The sequence below is a fragment of the Oreochromis aureus genome, linkage group 5 (assembly GCF_013358895.1).
Source record: "Oreochromis aureus strain Israel breed Guangdong linkage group 5, ZZ_aureus, whole genome shotgun sequence".
In the NCBI taxonomy this organism is placed as follows: Eukaryota; Metazoa; Chordata; class Actinopteri; order Cichliformes; family Cichlidae; genus Oreochromis; species Oreochromis aureus.
Window position 1 is genome coordinate 4,837,232 of NC_052946.1, and position 18,050 is coordinate 4,855,281.

At 39.4% G+C, this 18,050-nt stretch overlaps 1 protein-coding gene across 3 annotated transcripts in view; it reads left to right on the forward strand.

Annotated features, from left to right (window-relative positions):
• The window catches only part of iqsec1b (IQ motif and Sec7 domain ArfGEF 1b), a 287,807-nt gene that overhangs the window by 80,084 nt on the left and 189,673 nt on the right, over window positions 1-18,050 (forward strand). For all 3 annotated transcript variants that reach the window (XM_039612111.1, XM_039612112.1, XM_039612116.1), the window contains exon 2: window positions 7,259-7,288. In XM_039612111.1, the coding sequence (XP_039468045.1) occupies window positions 7,259-7,288 (30 nt within the window). The remainder of the gene's footprint in view (window positions 1-7,258; window positions 7,289-18,050) is intronic.

The following is an 18,050-nucleotide window of genomic DNA, read 5'->3' on the forward strand; positions in this document are numbered from 1 at the left end:
TTCTTAATTTGCTTCTATTAAAAACCATCTGCTTTGGCACCATGCCTCGCTTTCCTTTCAATTAGTCAGGCGTTGTGCATGTTTTCTGTCACATCCTGTGCTTTTATGCAGTCTACCAGCTGCCCTTTTTATGCTCCTTTTATTTTGTTTGAACAAAGAGGGTCATGCAATTAGGACCCATCAATCTAGAAGGAGGATACAGCAGGAATGCTGGTGTTTGTGACACAGTGTTGATTACAGGAGAAGCAGGCTCAGTATATTTTGAGGTTATAAACATAGAAAGTGAGAAAAGCTGAGATTGATCAGTTGTGGATTTCACTGTGGTCAAAAATGGGCAAATGAACCATAAGACATGGAACTGAGCCTACTTCCACTTATCATCTGGTTGATTTTTAAATAGCTGGTGCTAGATTGGATAAAACAGAAGAACTCCTGTCACTTCTTATTTCACCTAGTGGCTATGATTGGATTTATTGCTCATATTTCACTTGTGTATGTGGCTAAATTGCATGTTTAATGTTTTTTTTTTCAAAGTCACTTTCTGCTGATGGGGAACCGAAGCTTAACAATCTCTGAAAGTGACAATATCCTAGTGCTTGCTTTGTCAACATGGATATCAGAGCCAACAGCCCGAAACCCTAAATTACTGTAATTACTGAAGAGGAAAGTAGCTTTTCCACATTTAAAAAGTTGTAACCATGAAGCATTGTTTTACAAGGATTTCAGCTCAGCAACACATGCTTTCAAGGCTCTTGTCCTTGTCTTCATTTTGTTACCTTTAATATAAGGCCAGGCGAGGGTTTTGTTAATATAGACTAGAGATGGACCGATCCGATATTACGTATCGGTATCGGTCCAATACTGACCTAAATTACTGGATCGGATATCGGCGAAAAATAAAAAATGTACTCCGATCCATTAAATATCAAAAAAAGCATCTCACAAAACTTGCGACACGGCGTAACTCGGCTCATAACCGTAGCACGTTGCAGCAGTATGCCTCATGTGATAGAGGGGCTGTGTGTATTTGTAGCCTCGCTACCAAACCAGCATTTCATCTCCGAGGAAGTTATCCCAGAGAGAAGTAAAGCAAGTGTGTAAGTTCATCTCTGAATGTTTGTAAAGCGTTCCCACGTTAAGCTTAACAACCGATATATGGAGCGACTGCCTCTCTCTCCCTCTCCTGCGGCTACTTCAATCGTGAAACTGCTTAATGATCAGCTGATCGGCTTTTCTGTTGCGAGTCCGTCTCTCTTCTTTGTTTTTGGCCCACTTTGCACCAGAAAGAGGAAAACCAGCGGCTGAACAACAGCAGCACGTTTAAGCTTGATAAGCTGTTGTTAGAATTTATTTAATATTACTTTCGACACCAGGATCCTTTTCTACGTAGCTGACGGCTGGTAACTGTGCAGGGGCGGATCTAGCAAAGTGCAGCCAGGGGGGCCGATAGGGCATGAACAGGGAAAAGGGGGCACAAAGACATACTTTACTTTCTTATTCTCATTTAAAATATGTAGCTTTTAATAAATAATTATCTGAATCTTACACCCAAAGTTTTAATCTGATGTAAAATGTATAGAAGTCCATTACTATATATAGTAACTCTTAAGTCTATATACCCTAGTAAGCTATAGTACTTTTTCCTTTGGGAAGGTACCGTCTGTAAATTCTGCAATTCTGTTGAAGAAAGATTTTGAATCTATTTAATTATTCTTGAAAAATAATTTGTTTCTGTGCATTTTTTTCACCCTGCATCAAATTAAAGTTGATTACATCGATTAAGCATCATGAGGTGGAGGGTGGGGGGTGGTTCCCTATTTTTTTTTTTTTTTTTTTTGCTGGGAGTTTGCAACCCTATTAGTTAGGTTGCTTAATATTTCTGCTAAGTACTCTTTAAAATACCAGAATAGGGAGGATGGAGTAGGTTTAAGTTAGGTTTTAAGTTAGGTAAGGTTTATTAGATTGATCAGTGTTGCTGAACTATGAAATATTTTGGGTGCAGTGTATTTTTTACACACAGGTATAACAGAATAGCTTTAGTGTTGTTGTTTATTTAAACTTGAGTATGAACTTATACAAAAATGCAGTTTTATTGATTAAAAAACACAATATCGGATTCATATCGGTATCGGCAGATATCCAAATTTATGATATCGGTATCGGTATCGGACATAAAAAAGTGGTATCGTGCCATCTCTAATATAGACATAACAATAATCAATCACAGCAAAGTGTCCCCATGGTTGATTAAATCTACCACCATATGTCATATATAAAATATGGAAGTAGTGGAAGTGTGGCACTACCTGTGGTATCTTCACCGCTGTGAAGACTGCAGCTTAGTATTTTGCTCATAGGTTAGTGACTTGTTAATTTTACAGTATAGCAAAAACTGTTTTATTTTATTTGACTCAAACGAGGCCATAAGGTGAACCATAACTTACAAAATATACATCATCTGTGCAATAAGTTAATCATACCTGACTGGACCATTAGCATTATGTTATTCACATTATCTGATATATTTTATGAGTATGCATTTTTTTTTCCCTTGTGAGTATCAACTGTGTTTGAGGAATAAACTGATAACTTTGTCTGTCTCAACTAAACTGGCTCTCTAAGGCTGGTCTGCTGTAGATGTTTGTTAGAACTTTAAATATCAAGCACAGTTATCTCAACAATAGAGTAGTATGCTGTTTGTTCATAATAGCAGTTATTATGTTAATAAACTAGCAAATGCTGTCAATCATTATCAGGGTGCGTGGGTCGTTGACATTGGATTTTGAGATTTGGTCGGTTCACATCTTATTTTGGATTTGTGAAGCAGTCCTTTAGTATTTGGTCTTTTTAAATTTGGTTTTATTTCACAGTGTCTCTTCAGTTTTTGTTATTTATGTTTCTAATTCTTAGTTCTTCATGTAATGGTGTTAGTTCCCTTTTATGTCACCTCTCTCCTAGTTTCTAAGTGTAGTTGGCCTTGTCATTGTGTTTATTTACTTTTGGTCCATGCCTGGTTTATAGTGTTGTGTCAAATTCATGGGTCCTGGTTTCCTGTTTTGTTTTCTAACCTTGTGTGTGTTGTGTTCAGCGGTGCTTGTCCCTGTCTCAGCACTTAGATTTTCGTCACCTGTGTCTTGTTTTGTTCCCAGATGTTTCCTCTCTGTTCCGATCTCCCCTCTGTGTATTTATAGTGCTGTCTTCCTTTCTGCTGTTGTCAGAGCATACTGTTAACTTCACACTGTTCAGTTACTGTTTCCATCCCTGTTTGAGTTCCTGTTCTCCGTCTCCTAGTGTATCCTAGCCACAGTTTTTAGTTGCTCTTCACTTGGACTTTTTTTCCGTTTGACTTTGTATATCGGACAAAAATCAAATGAAGGGCTCGCCTTTTGATCAACTCCACCGGCCTCTCTGTTTGCATTCTGGGTCCTTACTTACTTCCAAGTCATTCACATGAACCTAACTATATATGTGTTTTGAATCTGGCTAATGATGTTACATTTAACAGCTATGTGCCGTTTGTGAATGAGCCAAATCGGAGAGCTGATTCTTTGTAGTGAATGAGATGGAAGAGCAGAATCTTCAGTCACTCGTTCCCAGCATTGCCGCAAGTCCATGCAGGCAGGGCCAGGACTATTTCGATGGGCACAACATGTGGCTAATCACAAGCAAAGACAGACTACGGTCATGCAATTATGTGAAAGAAAGAAGAGGGTTGTAAGTGCAATGGTACAGGCCAGGTCCACAGAGAGGCAGAGAGTTGGGGAACTGGATTTAAATGTAATTGCATTGAGAAAAAGTGCAGAAACAAACAAAGAGAGAAAAGGCTACAATTATGAAAATGTAAAGCTATAAACTGTAAAATGAAGATTTGGCTAAAATAAAACCTATTTATAAACCCCGTGTATGTTGTTCCTAGTATTAGTAAATGCATAAAAATTAAGGCTTTTATGAGAACACTGAATACGAAATTGTTTCTCTGCACACCAACAATTCATAATTATTAAATTAGGCTAAGATAAAAGCCTCTGAAAGAAGAGCAGTTTGGAAGACATGAAAGCCTGCTCTTCTGTCTGGTATTGGATGCAAATTCTAAGGAAAGCTTGGCTATCTGGCATCCTTAGATGAGATCATTAAGTGGGTTTTATCTGCCTTCTTCTATCTCATCCTTGCCAGTTACCAGTTAGTTTAAGGGGGAGTGTCACGTTCCCCCACAGCAAACAGGGGACCCACACTTGCAGTCGGAGGTGTCCCTGCTGCAGTTGCCTTGTTTACAATTCACTGTTGATTTTGCTTTTGAGAGAGGACAGGTGAATCTTTTTGTTGGTCTCACACTGACAGATCATGATTTCCTTTGGGCACATCATCAGTTCTCACTTACTTTGTTCGTTCTGTTCCCCTCCTATCGTCCCCACTCCCAGCCTCCTTCCGACACTCACCTTGCTGCACTCGCTCTCCATGTCATCTGAAAACAGTAGTGACAAAGTAGAACATCTGAAGTTCAGAAGTGTCTCATCAAAGCAGCTTTGTACAGGAGGTGTACCATTATGCCATTAGTAAAGGATTTGCTATGCTTCAGTGACTTTGTCTCGGGGAAAAACATGGCATGGATGAAGGTGTCAAAGCACTACCACCTCTGCCAACATTTGTTTCACCTATCTCTATGGAGTGGAATTCACTACAGTGGAATTCAATACAGATCACACTCATTAGCTGAGTATTGAGCACCAGGAGCCAAAAAGGCTGACAGTTTTTCTACTGAAGGGAGAGTGAAGAAGACAAGAGCCCTATTAGCAGGATGTGCTGAGTTAAGAAAGACAACCTGCGTATAATGAAGGAGTCCTTCAAACTAGTGCTGGGCGATATGGAAAAAATATTTATCATGATATGAATTATTATATATCATGATAACGATATATATCATGATATACCACCTGACCTGTGGTCATCTCCAAAGTATGCAGTCTGTAAACAGCGAGTGGAGAGGGTGCAGTCTTTGTTTTGAGTTACCGTAAAGCATGTCGCAAATCCGGGTGCATGTAAAGCAGCACCATGTCGCAAAACCACAAGACAGAGTTTCTTTGCGAAAAATATCTTTTTATACTTTATTTTCTCTTGCATAAAGTTAAGAGTATGTATAGTGAGAAGACAACACTAATATATTTGCCACAGGCTATTTAACCCTTTAAGACCTACCATAGAACCAAGTCCGCCAGAGCTTATCTTTACATTTTACATGCTGTAGTGCCATTTGTGGGAGCATTTCAAGTTGCTATACATCAATACAACCGTTATAGCCCAAATTTTAATAATATGTATGCATTAAGTCCATAGTAACTACATAAATTGCAAAAAAGTGCAATAAACTACAAAAAAATGGAAAATCGTTTTTGTTTTGTTTTTTTACATATATTTCTAGTTAGAGAAATTTAAGAGGCTTATCCCTCAAAACTGTAAATACAAAAAGGTTGCACAAAATAGTTTCCAACCACGAGAAATTTATTTTGAGTGTCTTCATAGTTTTATTTTTGAGATACACTAATTTTTATATACTACAGGAAAAATGAAAATAAATATTATAATGTAAATTTGCAAAAAAAACAGCTTGTGCATCAAAATAAACTATTTCCAACAGTGTAATTTGACTTCTAAGCCTCCCAGAAACGATACAGAAAAGCATAAAGTCAAACATGACTTTTAAAAACACCAACATAAGCTTTTAAGGTAAAAAACTACATTTTCCGCGAAAATGATGCCACTTCCGGTTTCGGGCAGGTAATGGCGGACATGCGATAGTTCGCGCTGAGTTATATTCCAACGTAGGAAGTGTTATGAACAGCTGATCGGATCGGCAAAGCGTGTTTCTGGAATATTATGTTTTTGTTGCTGGAAGTGCTTTTTATGCAATTTTTGCAAAGCTATATGTGGAAGGAAACCGTGACCTAGGGCAAGCTAATGGAATAAGATGTAAGTACAACTCCTACGTTTCATATGCAAAAAAAAATTATTGCGCTACCTTACGTGGTTCCAGTTCTACAGGGATTTAAAAATAGCTAGGCAAAACAGAGCGTGCCTGCTCCGACCGGTTGTAAAGGGTTAATGATATATTTTATGTAATAATTTATAAAATTAGGGTTAGAAACGATAGAAGACAAATGGCACGATAGACACTTTTCTATCGTCCACACGATATATATCGCCATATCGCCCAGCACTACTTCAAACCAATTACGGCTGGCTGGTCTTATGCTCCCTCAACTGGTCCAAAAGCGGTGAAATAGAAGAGTCCCTATCATTTTCCAGAGTGAGGTTGATGGATGTTAAAGACACCCTCATCCTTTCAGAGCCTTTTTAACGATGGAATTTTCCTCCGTCTTTGAAAGGATCTGTCCCTTTATGTGACCACCGGCCTCTGACATGACATCCTTTGGAATCTGTGGGGAGCAAAAGTCATGCTGGCATCTGTCATTACACACATGCCTACCTGCACATCTGGCCAAGGTCAAAAAACCAAATATGTCATGTTCCTTTATAATTTAGCTTATTTTGCTTGTAATTTCCTGCGTGCTTTAAGCTTTAGTTTACGTGCCCGTTTCTGACCATCAGCTGCACTGAGACAAAAATGCAGAAAAAGGCATCTGCCAGCTCTTGTTAGTTTCACATAAAAAATCCTCTGAGCCAGACTATGATTAGAGTAAAATGTTGAACCAAGGAAAAACAAGTTCCCTGCAATGTTTGTGGTTTGATCTAGGCTAAAGCAGCTCTGAGGTATCAGAAGAATATTTTGACAGTGCTGAGGTACAGCTAAAGTAAACCTCATGCATAATTTACACTGCTTGTAAATGAGTATTAAGCAGAGCTACAAAATCAGACTGGATGTAGAAGATATGGTTGGTTTTCTTGTTTTTCTGGCCCGAGGGATTTAACTGTCCTAGACCTGCTGGTCTGGAAAAAGCAAAGAAGGCAGTTTTACTTCTTAATTGACACCATAATGTTTCACTGAACTGCCTTCAGATATGTATGATACAGAAATCCAGCCAAATATGGCTGCTTTCCCTTAATGAACTTTCATTGCTCATTTTGACCTGGTCAGAAGTGCATTATCGTGGTTTTTGGCTTCAGATGAAGTTGCTATTATCAGTCTTTGCAACCTGCAAAACAAATGCAACCATTTTTCTTTTTTTTCTTTTTTTTTTTGAGTATGTCGCTATTCCACTTTTAGTTCCTTGTTTTTCCTGATTGATGTTTTTGTCATTTGCAGATCTGAAAGTGAAAGTCCGAGACACGTCAGGTATGTGGTGCCCGGCTCGCTGTACATACGCTGTCATTCTTTTCTTACGCCCTTCTAGATTTCTGCTGCTGTGCACTCTCACTTATCAGCACTACTCTACCCATATAACTATACCGCTATCCTCAGGGAGGCAGTGATATCATAGTGCTTCCTGCTGTGTTTTCTCTCTGATTCTTCTTTTCCATCGATAGATTTACTCCTCCAGGACTGTTTTGTTTTGTACTTAAAAAAAAAAACACATTTAAGTTTTGTATCAAGGACTTTGCAAACTCGATGACTAGTTTAAGAGGATAATTGTATAAACTAGATAGATAAACATATTAACTCAAGTTAACCTAGTACTAACAGATTCACTGATTTTAATGCCAGTCCACTTCACCTGATTCCCTTCATGCTCTTTAGGCTGCTTTAGCATGGCTGCAGTTACTGCATATCTGCAAAATGCTTTCCAAACCACCTCCACCCCAGCTCCTTCTTTCATGCTGTTTCTTTGGCCATTTGAGTGTTCCTTTGACTACAGCTGTCCTGGCTGGAATATATTAGGTTCACACACACGAACAGCTATGTATGACTGACCACCTCATTCTAAAATCCCAGCTAATAATATGCTGGTAAGACTTTCATCATTGTTAGGATGTGCCAAGCTATAAAAATGTCAATGACAAGGCTCGGCTTTCAGCTGATGTTAGATGTTGATTTGGATAACGTAGTTTCCACATCAACAGTACAATGAACGTAACTTCTTAGCATCCACAAGGTAACCCTAGCCCAGGGGTCTGCAAGCTTTTACACCCAAAGAGCCACTTGGACCCGGTTTCCACGCAAAAGAAAACACTGGGAGCCGCAAATACTTTTTGACATCTAAAATGAAGATAACACTGTATATATTGTTTTTTACCTTTATGCTTTGTGTGAACAACTAAGGTGTGTTGCTTATAAAATCCATGAAGTGCTACAGAGAAAATTACATTTTATTTATGTAATTAACACATTTTGAACTCTTAAAGAAATATAACAAAGGAAAGACACCAACCTGAACTAAAATGATCCATGTAGCAAACAAAAACTGTTGTGAGCCGCCACCCTTATATCGCCTTTGGGCTGTTGGAGCCTTGTCCTGACTTTTAAAAAGTAATTGGAAAAAAGCACTATGCTGCTGAAAAATGAAAAATAGATATTTGCAAAATTCTGCCTAAATATGTATTTTACCTGGTTAATGTGTGCGGCGGGGCGTGGTCTGCAGCGCCGCTGCAGGGGAGGCGGACGCACCTGAGCGACACCCGCAATCACGCCTCGCTGCCTTTACGCCCGCGCTATCTGTGCTGTTGTGTTGTTGGTGGTGTATGTCGGGCTGTGAGCTGAAAAGCTACAGCCGGCTGTATGCGTACAGCAACCGTGTGTGAAAAGTGGTCAATAAAGAGATGCTGAAAAGCATGTTCATGGAAACATCGTCGCGTCTGCTGTGATGTGTTTACCATGGGACTTCTGCTCCTGAGCCTCTGCACACAGCGTCTACAAATCGGGGCTGTACGAAGTCACTTTCATCTTTACGCAGGACTGTAAGCTGTCATCTGTGAGGCGTGAGCGGTGTTTGTTTTTAACATAGTTCACGGTGGAGAACAGCTGCTGACATAATGTGGATCCGAAGATCCATAATAGGCCTACCTGGGGTTGAAAGTCTCAATAAATGCACGGCGTTTCTACGGGTACACCATCTTCCGCGAGTGTGGCGCTTATTTTGAGGGATGAAAAAAATAATATAATAATATAAAATAATAATTAAAAAAAGAACTAACATAATCAAAATACACTTCAGCTAAATACTTCTAATTTATTTTCCCAAACCAGGCGGAGCCGCACTATAAGGACTAAAGAGCCGCATGCGGCTCCGGAGCCGCAGGTTGCCGACCCCTGCCCTAGCCCATGGTTATGTTTTTTAAATAATCTGTTAAGGTTTTACATATAGGTGTTCTAGATAGGCCAAAATGGACTGGGGTGTGATGGACTGGGGTATGTCATTAGTAAGATCATCTGTCATTCTCAGCTCATCTATGTGCTTGTGCCAAATGCAAAGTCTTTACAATGAACATGGACACTGAGAACTGCATGTCCAAGTCCCTTTCAGCCTGCAAAAACACCAATGATTTTTCCCCAAGTATCAGACAACTCATTATCAACTAACATAATGCCAGTGATGGTAATGGCTCTCAGTGCTTCTGGAACTCCACAGTGTCCTGAAACAAAGTGACGTGTCTGTGTGGGGATGAATTGAAGGCCTGTCCCTAAGAGATGGAGGAATCAGACAACGTGGACAACTTGTTCTTTCCAAGTTAATCACAGGGCAACACAACACTTTCATCACAGCTATAGATGCTCTGGCTGGATGGGGCTGTGACTGTGTAATATGTGCCTGTAGTTCTGATGGCAGATAGAACTGGACTTACCTGGGATATAAATGGAAAGTTGTAGATGCACCAGTTTGTCAACACATCAGCCAGTTACTATTGTACTGTAGTACCACTGAAATCTTTAATTGCATATAGTTTGTTTTCATTCTTAACATTTTTTTTGTAAATCCTATCCCTATTATTGTGTGTACATATATACATATACATACCATTTTTGTAATTTAATGGTGCTACTGTGACTACAATGGATGTAAGCAGCAGCGTTTACTGGCTCACTGTTACAGTATGAGCACTGCGGGGAAAAAAAGAAAGAAAGAAGGAAAACAGTGTGAAAAAACTCAAAAATTTCCTGATAATTTTCTGGCACTACAAACTGTTGAAACGTGAGGCCAGAGTGAAGAGAAGCATAGGGAAACAATGACCAACAAACAGGAGAAAACAGAAACTACAGCATGACATGCACTATGTAAATATGTACACGATGAGTGAAAAGTACTCTGTTACTCTGTTGCCATTGAAGTATGCTGTTTATTTTTAACAAAAAAACTCAAAAAAGAACAAATATTTATCCTATAGGGATAAACTCATCACAGATGATGACTTAGATCCCTCAAAGTTAAAAGACTTGACCATACATGCATGTATTCATATCTTTGTGGGGACCAAAAATTGATAGATTAGTACACGTGTGGGGACCAATATCATGGTCCCCACAAGTTTGAAGGCATTTTTGAGACTCAAAATGTGGTTTTAGTGACAGGGTTACAATTAGGTTATGGTTAGATTTAGGGTTAGGGTTAGGCATTCATTTTTCATGGTTAGGGTAAGGGGCTAGGGAAAGCATTATGTTAATTAGATGTCCCCACAAGATATGTGTGTGTGTGTGTGGGCGTGTGTGTGTGTGGGCGTGAGGGCCCTTCACCCTACACACTGAGCCAACCAGCCAGCAGTCACTGTAGGGGAAACACTGGTAAAACCTTTAACTGAAATATGAGAACCACTCATTTAAATTACATCAAATTGAACACTACACTTATTTGGCTGTCCTGCAATACACATGCCAAGTTTGAAGCAAAGCAGATGTAATAGTTTCTGAGACAGGAGAAGAAGCCTGACATAGCAGTAGGTTTGCTCCAAACAGCACCTTGGACAAACAGTGCAGCAGGCAACACGGGACTCACTGCATCCAATTATCAATTGCATTCTAGGAACCACTGCAAAAGAATCACTTGGACAGTTTGGACATTTCCTGACCTTGAAATTGGTTTTGTGTGTTTGTGTTCTATTTTGGGTTTTGTGGTAATGTGGTGGAAAATGAGAATAGTGATCTCAGAATCACATCCTTTTCAGAAGCACCATCAGTTTGCTGCATCAGCAAGAGCAAAATATTTTAGAAAATATACGAATGATTCTTAAAGTCTATATTCAACATCAGCCCTCAGCCCTTAGCTCAAAAAGCTAAGAAAGAATTTTGTTTAATGTGGTTGTTGCAGGACCATCTGTAAATCGCTCTGCATTAACGTAGAAATTAAAGAATTTATAGGTAAATGCATCAAAGGGATGACACTAGATTTTGCTTAGACAGGCTTAGAGAATACAAGGCTCGCAAAATTTCAAAATCTCTGGTAGGCCTTTGGGCAGGCACTCTTCAGTTTTTGGTAGCCCAAAATAAATTTAAGTAGCCCGAATAAAAAAGAGAGCAATTTTTTAATGTTTTGTTTCCTTTACAATATTATACATTAAAGTATAATATTGTAACAGAAACAAAAATTAATCAGAAAGTTGTTAAAATACAAATCACAACAACTGTATAAAAATCACAGTCATCAACTCAAATACTTGGTTCTAATTGAACAGAAATTTCTATGAACTTGTAAGAACTGTGTAGAACATGAATCAGTCTGTGTCAGATCCTGAATCTGAAATTTCCACTGAAGTCAAGGGTAAGGGGTGAGTGGAACCAAGATCGAGGCCATTTGCTTTTTGAAGTTTGCAAAGACTGCTAAATTTTGACAATGGTAGTTCAGAGTACGCTTTTGAAAGATTTTTCAGGACTTCTTCTTGTGCTTGGTTTATTTTTAGTATGTTTTTTGCAATTGCTGTTTGTTCTGGGAAAGATATTGCAGACTGAGCAATAATGCATTTCTTGCATTTCTCATGGGTTCTGATGGGGTCTTTCTTAAAATTACTGGTCCCAGTTACACTTGTCGACTCAAATGAAATGAAACTCACAACACACCTGACAGAACATCATGTTATTTAGCTTGTCATATTCCAGCCACATAAATTCTTTTGTCCATGAAACCAAAAAAGCTGAGCTTTCTTTTTGCCTCATAGTCTGATTTGTCATAACTTTTCCGTTTTGTGGTAGGCTTTTATTTGGCTGCCCCTTCTTCACCCTGACCTGTCTTATTTGGCTCAGCAGAACTAAAATACCGGCGTAAATCCTGCTGCTTTTACACACGTACTTACATAACGGTCAGCGATTCTCTGCGCAATCAACCTCTCACATGTTTAAGCTTGCTGTGGGAGATTTCACTTGTCACGTTTGAATAGTAGCTAATGAGTGATAAGACGATGTCAGAGGAATTGGTGCGCAATTAATCGTCACTCACCCATCAGTGCTGCCGCTCTCTACACACCGTTCGCGCGATTGCAAAGTGAAAGTGAAAGCAAAAAACAAGCACAAATTCAAACGCGATTTCAATGTGTCACATATTGGCAGTGGCTCATCGATGCCAATGACATAATTACTCAGCTACATTTTCGAAAGAATGCAAAAGCATTGACATATATTTTCCCTTCCTATGATAGCCCGACGGGCAGGGCTGAGATAGATTTTGGTAGCCCGACTGGAAAAATCGCTAGCTCCGGGACGTCGGGCTAGCGATTTTGCGAGCCCTGGTATAAAATGGGTTATGGGCGTTATTAGACTTCTAATTTAGGTCATGCTTCATGACATTTGAGGCCAACGCAAATAACACACTACTTGATGTAAGTGCCTATTTTCTGTGGTTATAGACTGACAACATCACATTGATTAAAAATTAGAGGACTTGTGATTGTCTTTCACCAGCTGCTGAGTGCTTGTTTATCCTCTTGAAGTAAAGTTTCTGTGATGAAACACAGCTATATGGACTGTACCAACTTCAGGTAATTAGGGAGGTTTTTTCCTTATGTCTATCTGATTTATTATCATTCAATTGATGACCTCTGCTGAAAAAGCCATAAGTGTTAAAATCTGCAGTTGCGCTTGAGACTGGCTCCAATAGCAATGTTAAAATTTTTAAATTAACAACATTAAAAATCATGTTTATAACCTGCTACAGAAGACTGGGTATAGTTTTTTCCCCTTCTTAATAACAGCTGTGTAGGATTATTCTTAAATAACTCAATTTGGAAACTCGTGAGGCTTAAAATTATGAGCATGGCTACTTTGACAAGTGTGTGACTCCACTGGACCTCTAGTGACATAGATGTAACTGAAGCTGGATTTAAGAAATACGTGCTTAAATTTAAGGTTTTAAAAACATGAGTTTTATGTGAAAACCGAGGATATGCTGTGCACTTTCACTAAGTGGTTCTAAGTAGTTTGGCTAGCTGCACTGACATAGAAAAATCCTCATGTTAGCTGTGATGTTGGGGTTTGTAAAGCACTTTCTAAATGAGGACTGTGTGGAGGAGAGCCTGTTAGAGCCTCTAATACTGTACATGAGAGTTATGATGAAAATCTTTAAATTTATAGTATTAGATATTGTGCTGGAGCAGGGAAGCATTCTCACTTCTATTGGAAAGGATTGCCGATTAGCAGATTAACACCTGATGAAGCATACAGTCACAGCTCATGGGTTATTTTTTTATGGTACTGCCCCCATTCTGAATACATTAAAGCAGCGGTCCCCAACCCCCGGGCCTCGGACCGGTACCGCTCCGTGAGTCGTTTGGTACCGGGCCGCGAGAGTTGAGGCTCAGGTGTGAAATGTATGTTTTTCAGGGTTTTTATCGGTTTTCAGCGTTATTTTGTTATCGTTTTTATCGTTAACTCGGTTTTCCTGGGTCTTTTCACATGTGTTATGAATAAATCTTCTTTTTTTCGGTACCGGTACTAGTTTTATTGTGTTGTATTTATCCGCGACACCTTAAAGGCCGGTCCGTGAAAATATTGTTGGGCATAAACCGGTCCGTGAGGCAAAAAAGGTTGGGGACCGCTGCATTGAAGTTTGGAATTGACTTGATACTGTCAAGTTTTGTGTGGAGGCGAGGAAGAAGGAACCCAAACGCAGGACTCGCAGGTAGGTGAAGACTGGTGAAGGAGTGGATGAACAGAGGGTGAACGGACACTGACTGGCTGGATAACTGAATGGCTGACTGAACTGGGAGAACACTAACGGGAATGACAACATAACCTCACGAGAACATCAATGACACGACAAAGAACTGGTGAAACCGAGGAGCTTAAATACACAGGTTGAATGATGACAATGATTGGAAACGGGTGAGTACAGGGCTGAACATAATCTGACTAGTGACACAAGCTGACATGGGAAAAATAGGAAGTGAGAACAGGCAGGAGATAAACAGTGAACATGAACTAAAAATACTGGGTCAACGACCCAGAAACCCCGACAGATACATTATGCAGTTGGCCATCCAGACATGTTTCTGATATCACAGCTCTGTGAAACTGCAGGTATGGTGAAAGTGGAAAAGGATTTCATCAGCCTATGAAAAGGCAAAGACTTACAGGACTGAATTGTTGACAGAGTAAAGCCTCTCTCTTTATCGGGTCAAGGATAAACTCTCATGAGCTTATGCTTGGGAAGGATATTGAAGCTTTGTAACAGCCTTCAGTGCAATAACAGAACCTCATAGTGCTGGAAAAATGGAATTACCTCAGCTCTAAGCAGTAGCCCCACTTTAGCAGAAGACAGTGTGGGATATTGAGGGGAACAGGGGGTCTTTGTGTGTGGTGGCTTACAGAAATCATCACCAGCTCCTGAGAGATGACTGTCAGCTGTACTGTTCCACTTCACATCTCCACTGTGTGACTTAAAAACTGTCAGCAGTGTCTTATTGCAAGATCCTGCATGTGGCTGCGTTAGCTGCAGTGGTGTTTTGATGAAACGGTAGGACACCATACTGATGACTCCAAAGTGGTGGTTCAGATTCACTCCGCTGACAGGAAAATTACTTTTTGTCCACTGACCACAGAAGTTAGCAAATTACCAATAGACCTGCCACTCCACTCTTGGAAGCTATATGAGCTAGTTTTTAACTATGCAGCAGAGTGGAACAGAGGTGAGAGTGAAGGTGTTCAGGGTGTACATTCAAATTTTTAACAGCAGATGGATGATAGTAAAGCTCCACAGTGTCTGTTGTCTCTGTTAATAAATTAGCTGTGGAGTGAAAGCAATGAATATATTTGATGATTATTTTTCAGATCTAGCAGCTGGAATGCAAATATTTACTCCCCAAACAAGGGCTTTTCAGTCTTTTCTTTTATTCTGAGCTTTGTATTTTATATTAGTCTCAAAGGAGTCGGACATGAGAAAATGTTTTGTTTTTTTTGTTTTTTACTAGATTTGGAGAGAAGGGTCTGGGTGCAGCCACTGTGGAGCTCCATAATAAGCAGAAACTCGTGACCTCCACAGTAGGCGGAAACACGTGATAGATTAAGTGGAAACTGCGCAAGTGGATCGTAAAGGCTGGGACAGAGTCATTCATATAGACGCCGCATAGATGCCCAATATGCTGCATGGCTGAGAGCGGCCAGTTCGAATCCGACCCATGGCCCTTTGTGGCCCTTTGCCGCATGTGTTCACTGTACCCTTTCAAATAAGGCCGTAAAAAGGCCAAAAAACCCAACATGAAACCCTAACAGTACTGTGGAGTTGACGTGTTTTCGACTTCACAGTGGCTGCAGCCAGGTCCTCTTGGATTTGGAGGGAAAGATCTTTTTTTCAAGAAGTGTCACACAAATGTCGCACATTTCCACTGGGTCATCCTTGGTGACAACCCCAAGCCTAGCTCCAAACTCAAATCTTAAACCTATGTTATGGAGTCTTTCTTTGTTTCCTGATTGTTGAAACTTTTGAGAATAGAGTTGTTGGGGTTTTTTTTGGTTTTTTTGCTACAGTGCTAATCACTGTGCCACCAAAAATAAATCTATTATGTACTTATGTAGTATTTTAATAGCAAAGTGTTAGAGTCATGTACTGATTCTTACATAATGCTTTTCTACTCTATTTGAGCACTCAAAGCACTTTATACAACATGCCTCATTCACCCGCTTTCTATCTGAACTGCAACTGTGAGCAACTTCGGGTTCAGTAGCTTGCCCAAGCATACTTTGGCACAGAGACTGGAGCACCCAGTTATCACAAATCTTCCAACCTTCCAGTTAGTGGATGATTTTCAATATTGATATTTTTTTTATTTTTGGGAGTTATCCAATTACTAGCACTGTGTTAATCTCTTAACATCCATCATGTCACTGGCAACCCATGTGAGGTAACGACTGGAAAACTAGGGTATGTTACGGTTTCAGTGAAATTTCCTAAATGCATTTTGACAAACTATTTTATTTTTACATTTTTTGCATTTGGATATACCAAATTCTCCAAAATGACCTAAAACAAACCCTACCCACAACCCTAGACAGCGTGTCAGTGGCCTGATAGATGCCAAGTTTAATCTCATTAAAGCATTTTGCCGATGCTCATTTTTATGTATCTAATTGGCTAGTTTTGTTGGTAAATGATTTCACATTTTATTTCTCCCAGCACAGCTCTATCCACTCACCAACTGTCAGAGATTAAGAAGTTGCCATCAAACAGTCCAAAGAGAGATCAGTTTGAATTGATTAAGAAATCTGAGATGCAGATCGAGAGGTCCAGAACTAATTATAACTGATACCAGCTCATGTGGTGCCACATCAAGGGGATCAAAAATACACAGGTCAATAAACAATTAAAGTCATGTTCTACTAATTTGCCTGATGGCAGTCCAAGAAAGTTAAAGGTCATTAGCATACCCCATGTATTCCAATGTCACCTTAGTAAATTGAAGGGTCAGAATTGCTGCAGAAGTTTAACTGTTAATCGTGTCATTTATTTATTTTTTTACGAGTGTGCCATTGATGTTCCTTTTAATAGCAGGCTTCAGGATAGCTATGACAATAGCTAAACCAAGACATTGGACAGAGTGAGAGAAAATATGGTGTGTATCCAGAACTCAAGGTCGGATTTGGCAGCGGGGAGAACCCTAACTTCTGGCAGAGGAGAGCAGCTTGTGGAAAATACTCATAAAACCCACATAATGAATTCTTTGTGAGTCCCATGGACTTTCTTTCAGAAAGTAACCAAAGAAATACACCTCTGCACTTATTCGAGTAGTCATTTTTAAGCATTATCTAACAGAAGGAAAATCTCTTTTTTTAGGAAGTTTGCTAAATTGCCCACAGATACAGTTGGGGGAGATAATTATTTGATCCTCTGCTGAATTACAAATTCACTTCCAAAGAAAAGAGTCTTAATTTTTGTAGTAGTGTCATTTTATTGGAGAGAGACAGAATATTAACCAAAAGTCCAGGGAAAAACAAACACATGGCATAAAAGTTATAAATCGATTTGCAAGTGACGTTAAGTATTTGCATACCTACAACCCAGTCAGAATCTTGGCTCCCACAGATTGCTTGTGTTTCCATAGGTTTCTTTACTGCTTAAACTTAAGTTTTAAGTAGTTATGGTATACTTTTACTTTACATTAACATCTCCTGGCAAAGCACAAACATCTATTCTGCTCCTGTGCTTATGTTTGACTTATGCATTGTATGTAAAGCTGTGTTACTACTATTGTACTGTAATGCTGCTATAAGTACTGGCAACTGGTTTCGATGGATTCACACTTCTAATTAACTTCAAATCAATTTTTTGAAAAGAAGCAAAATGCCCTCCGTGTACTTAGCCAGCAGCATGTATAAGTCTAACCTTCCTTCTAAGTGATCTTAAGAAGAGACTGTCTTAACATGAAATTAAGGTATCGAGGAGTAATGTTAGAAAAAAGGCTGAAGATTTTGATCAAAGTAAAATCTATATGAATATTTAAAAATATGTATATATGTATGTATGTGTGACATGTATCACTGAAATGATCAAACTGTAAATTCATTGAAACTATGCAGTCATCCAATCAGCTGTTACAGCAGAATTCCATGTCAGCCACCAGCAGCATTTTCTAACCACTTCTGATATGATTTTTTATTTTATTTAATATGTAACAAACCAGACTGCTGTGGGGCCACAGCAGTCTCAGGGTGGACAGGTGTCCAGTCTGTCGCAGGGCCAACACATGGA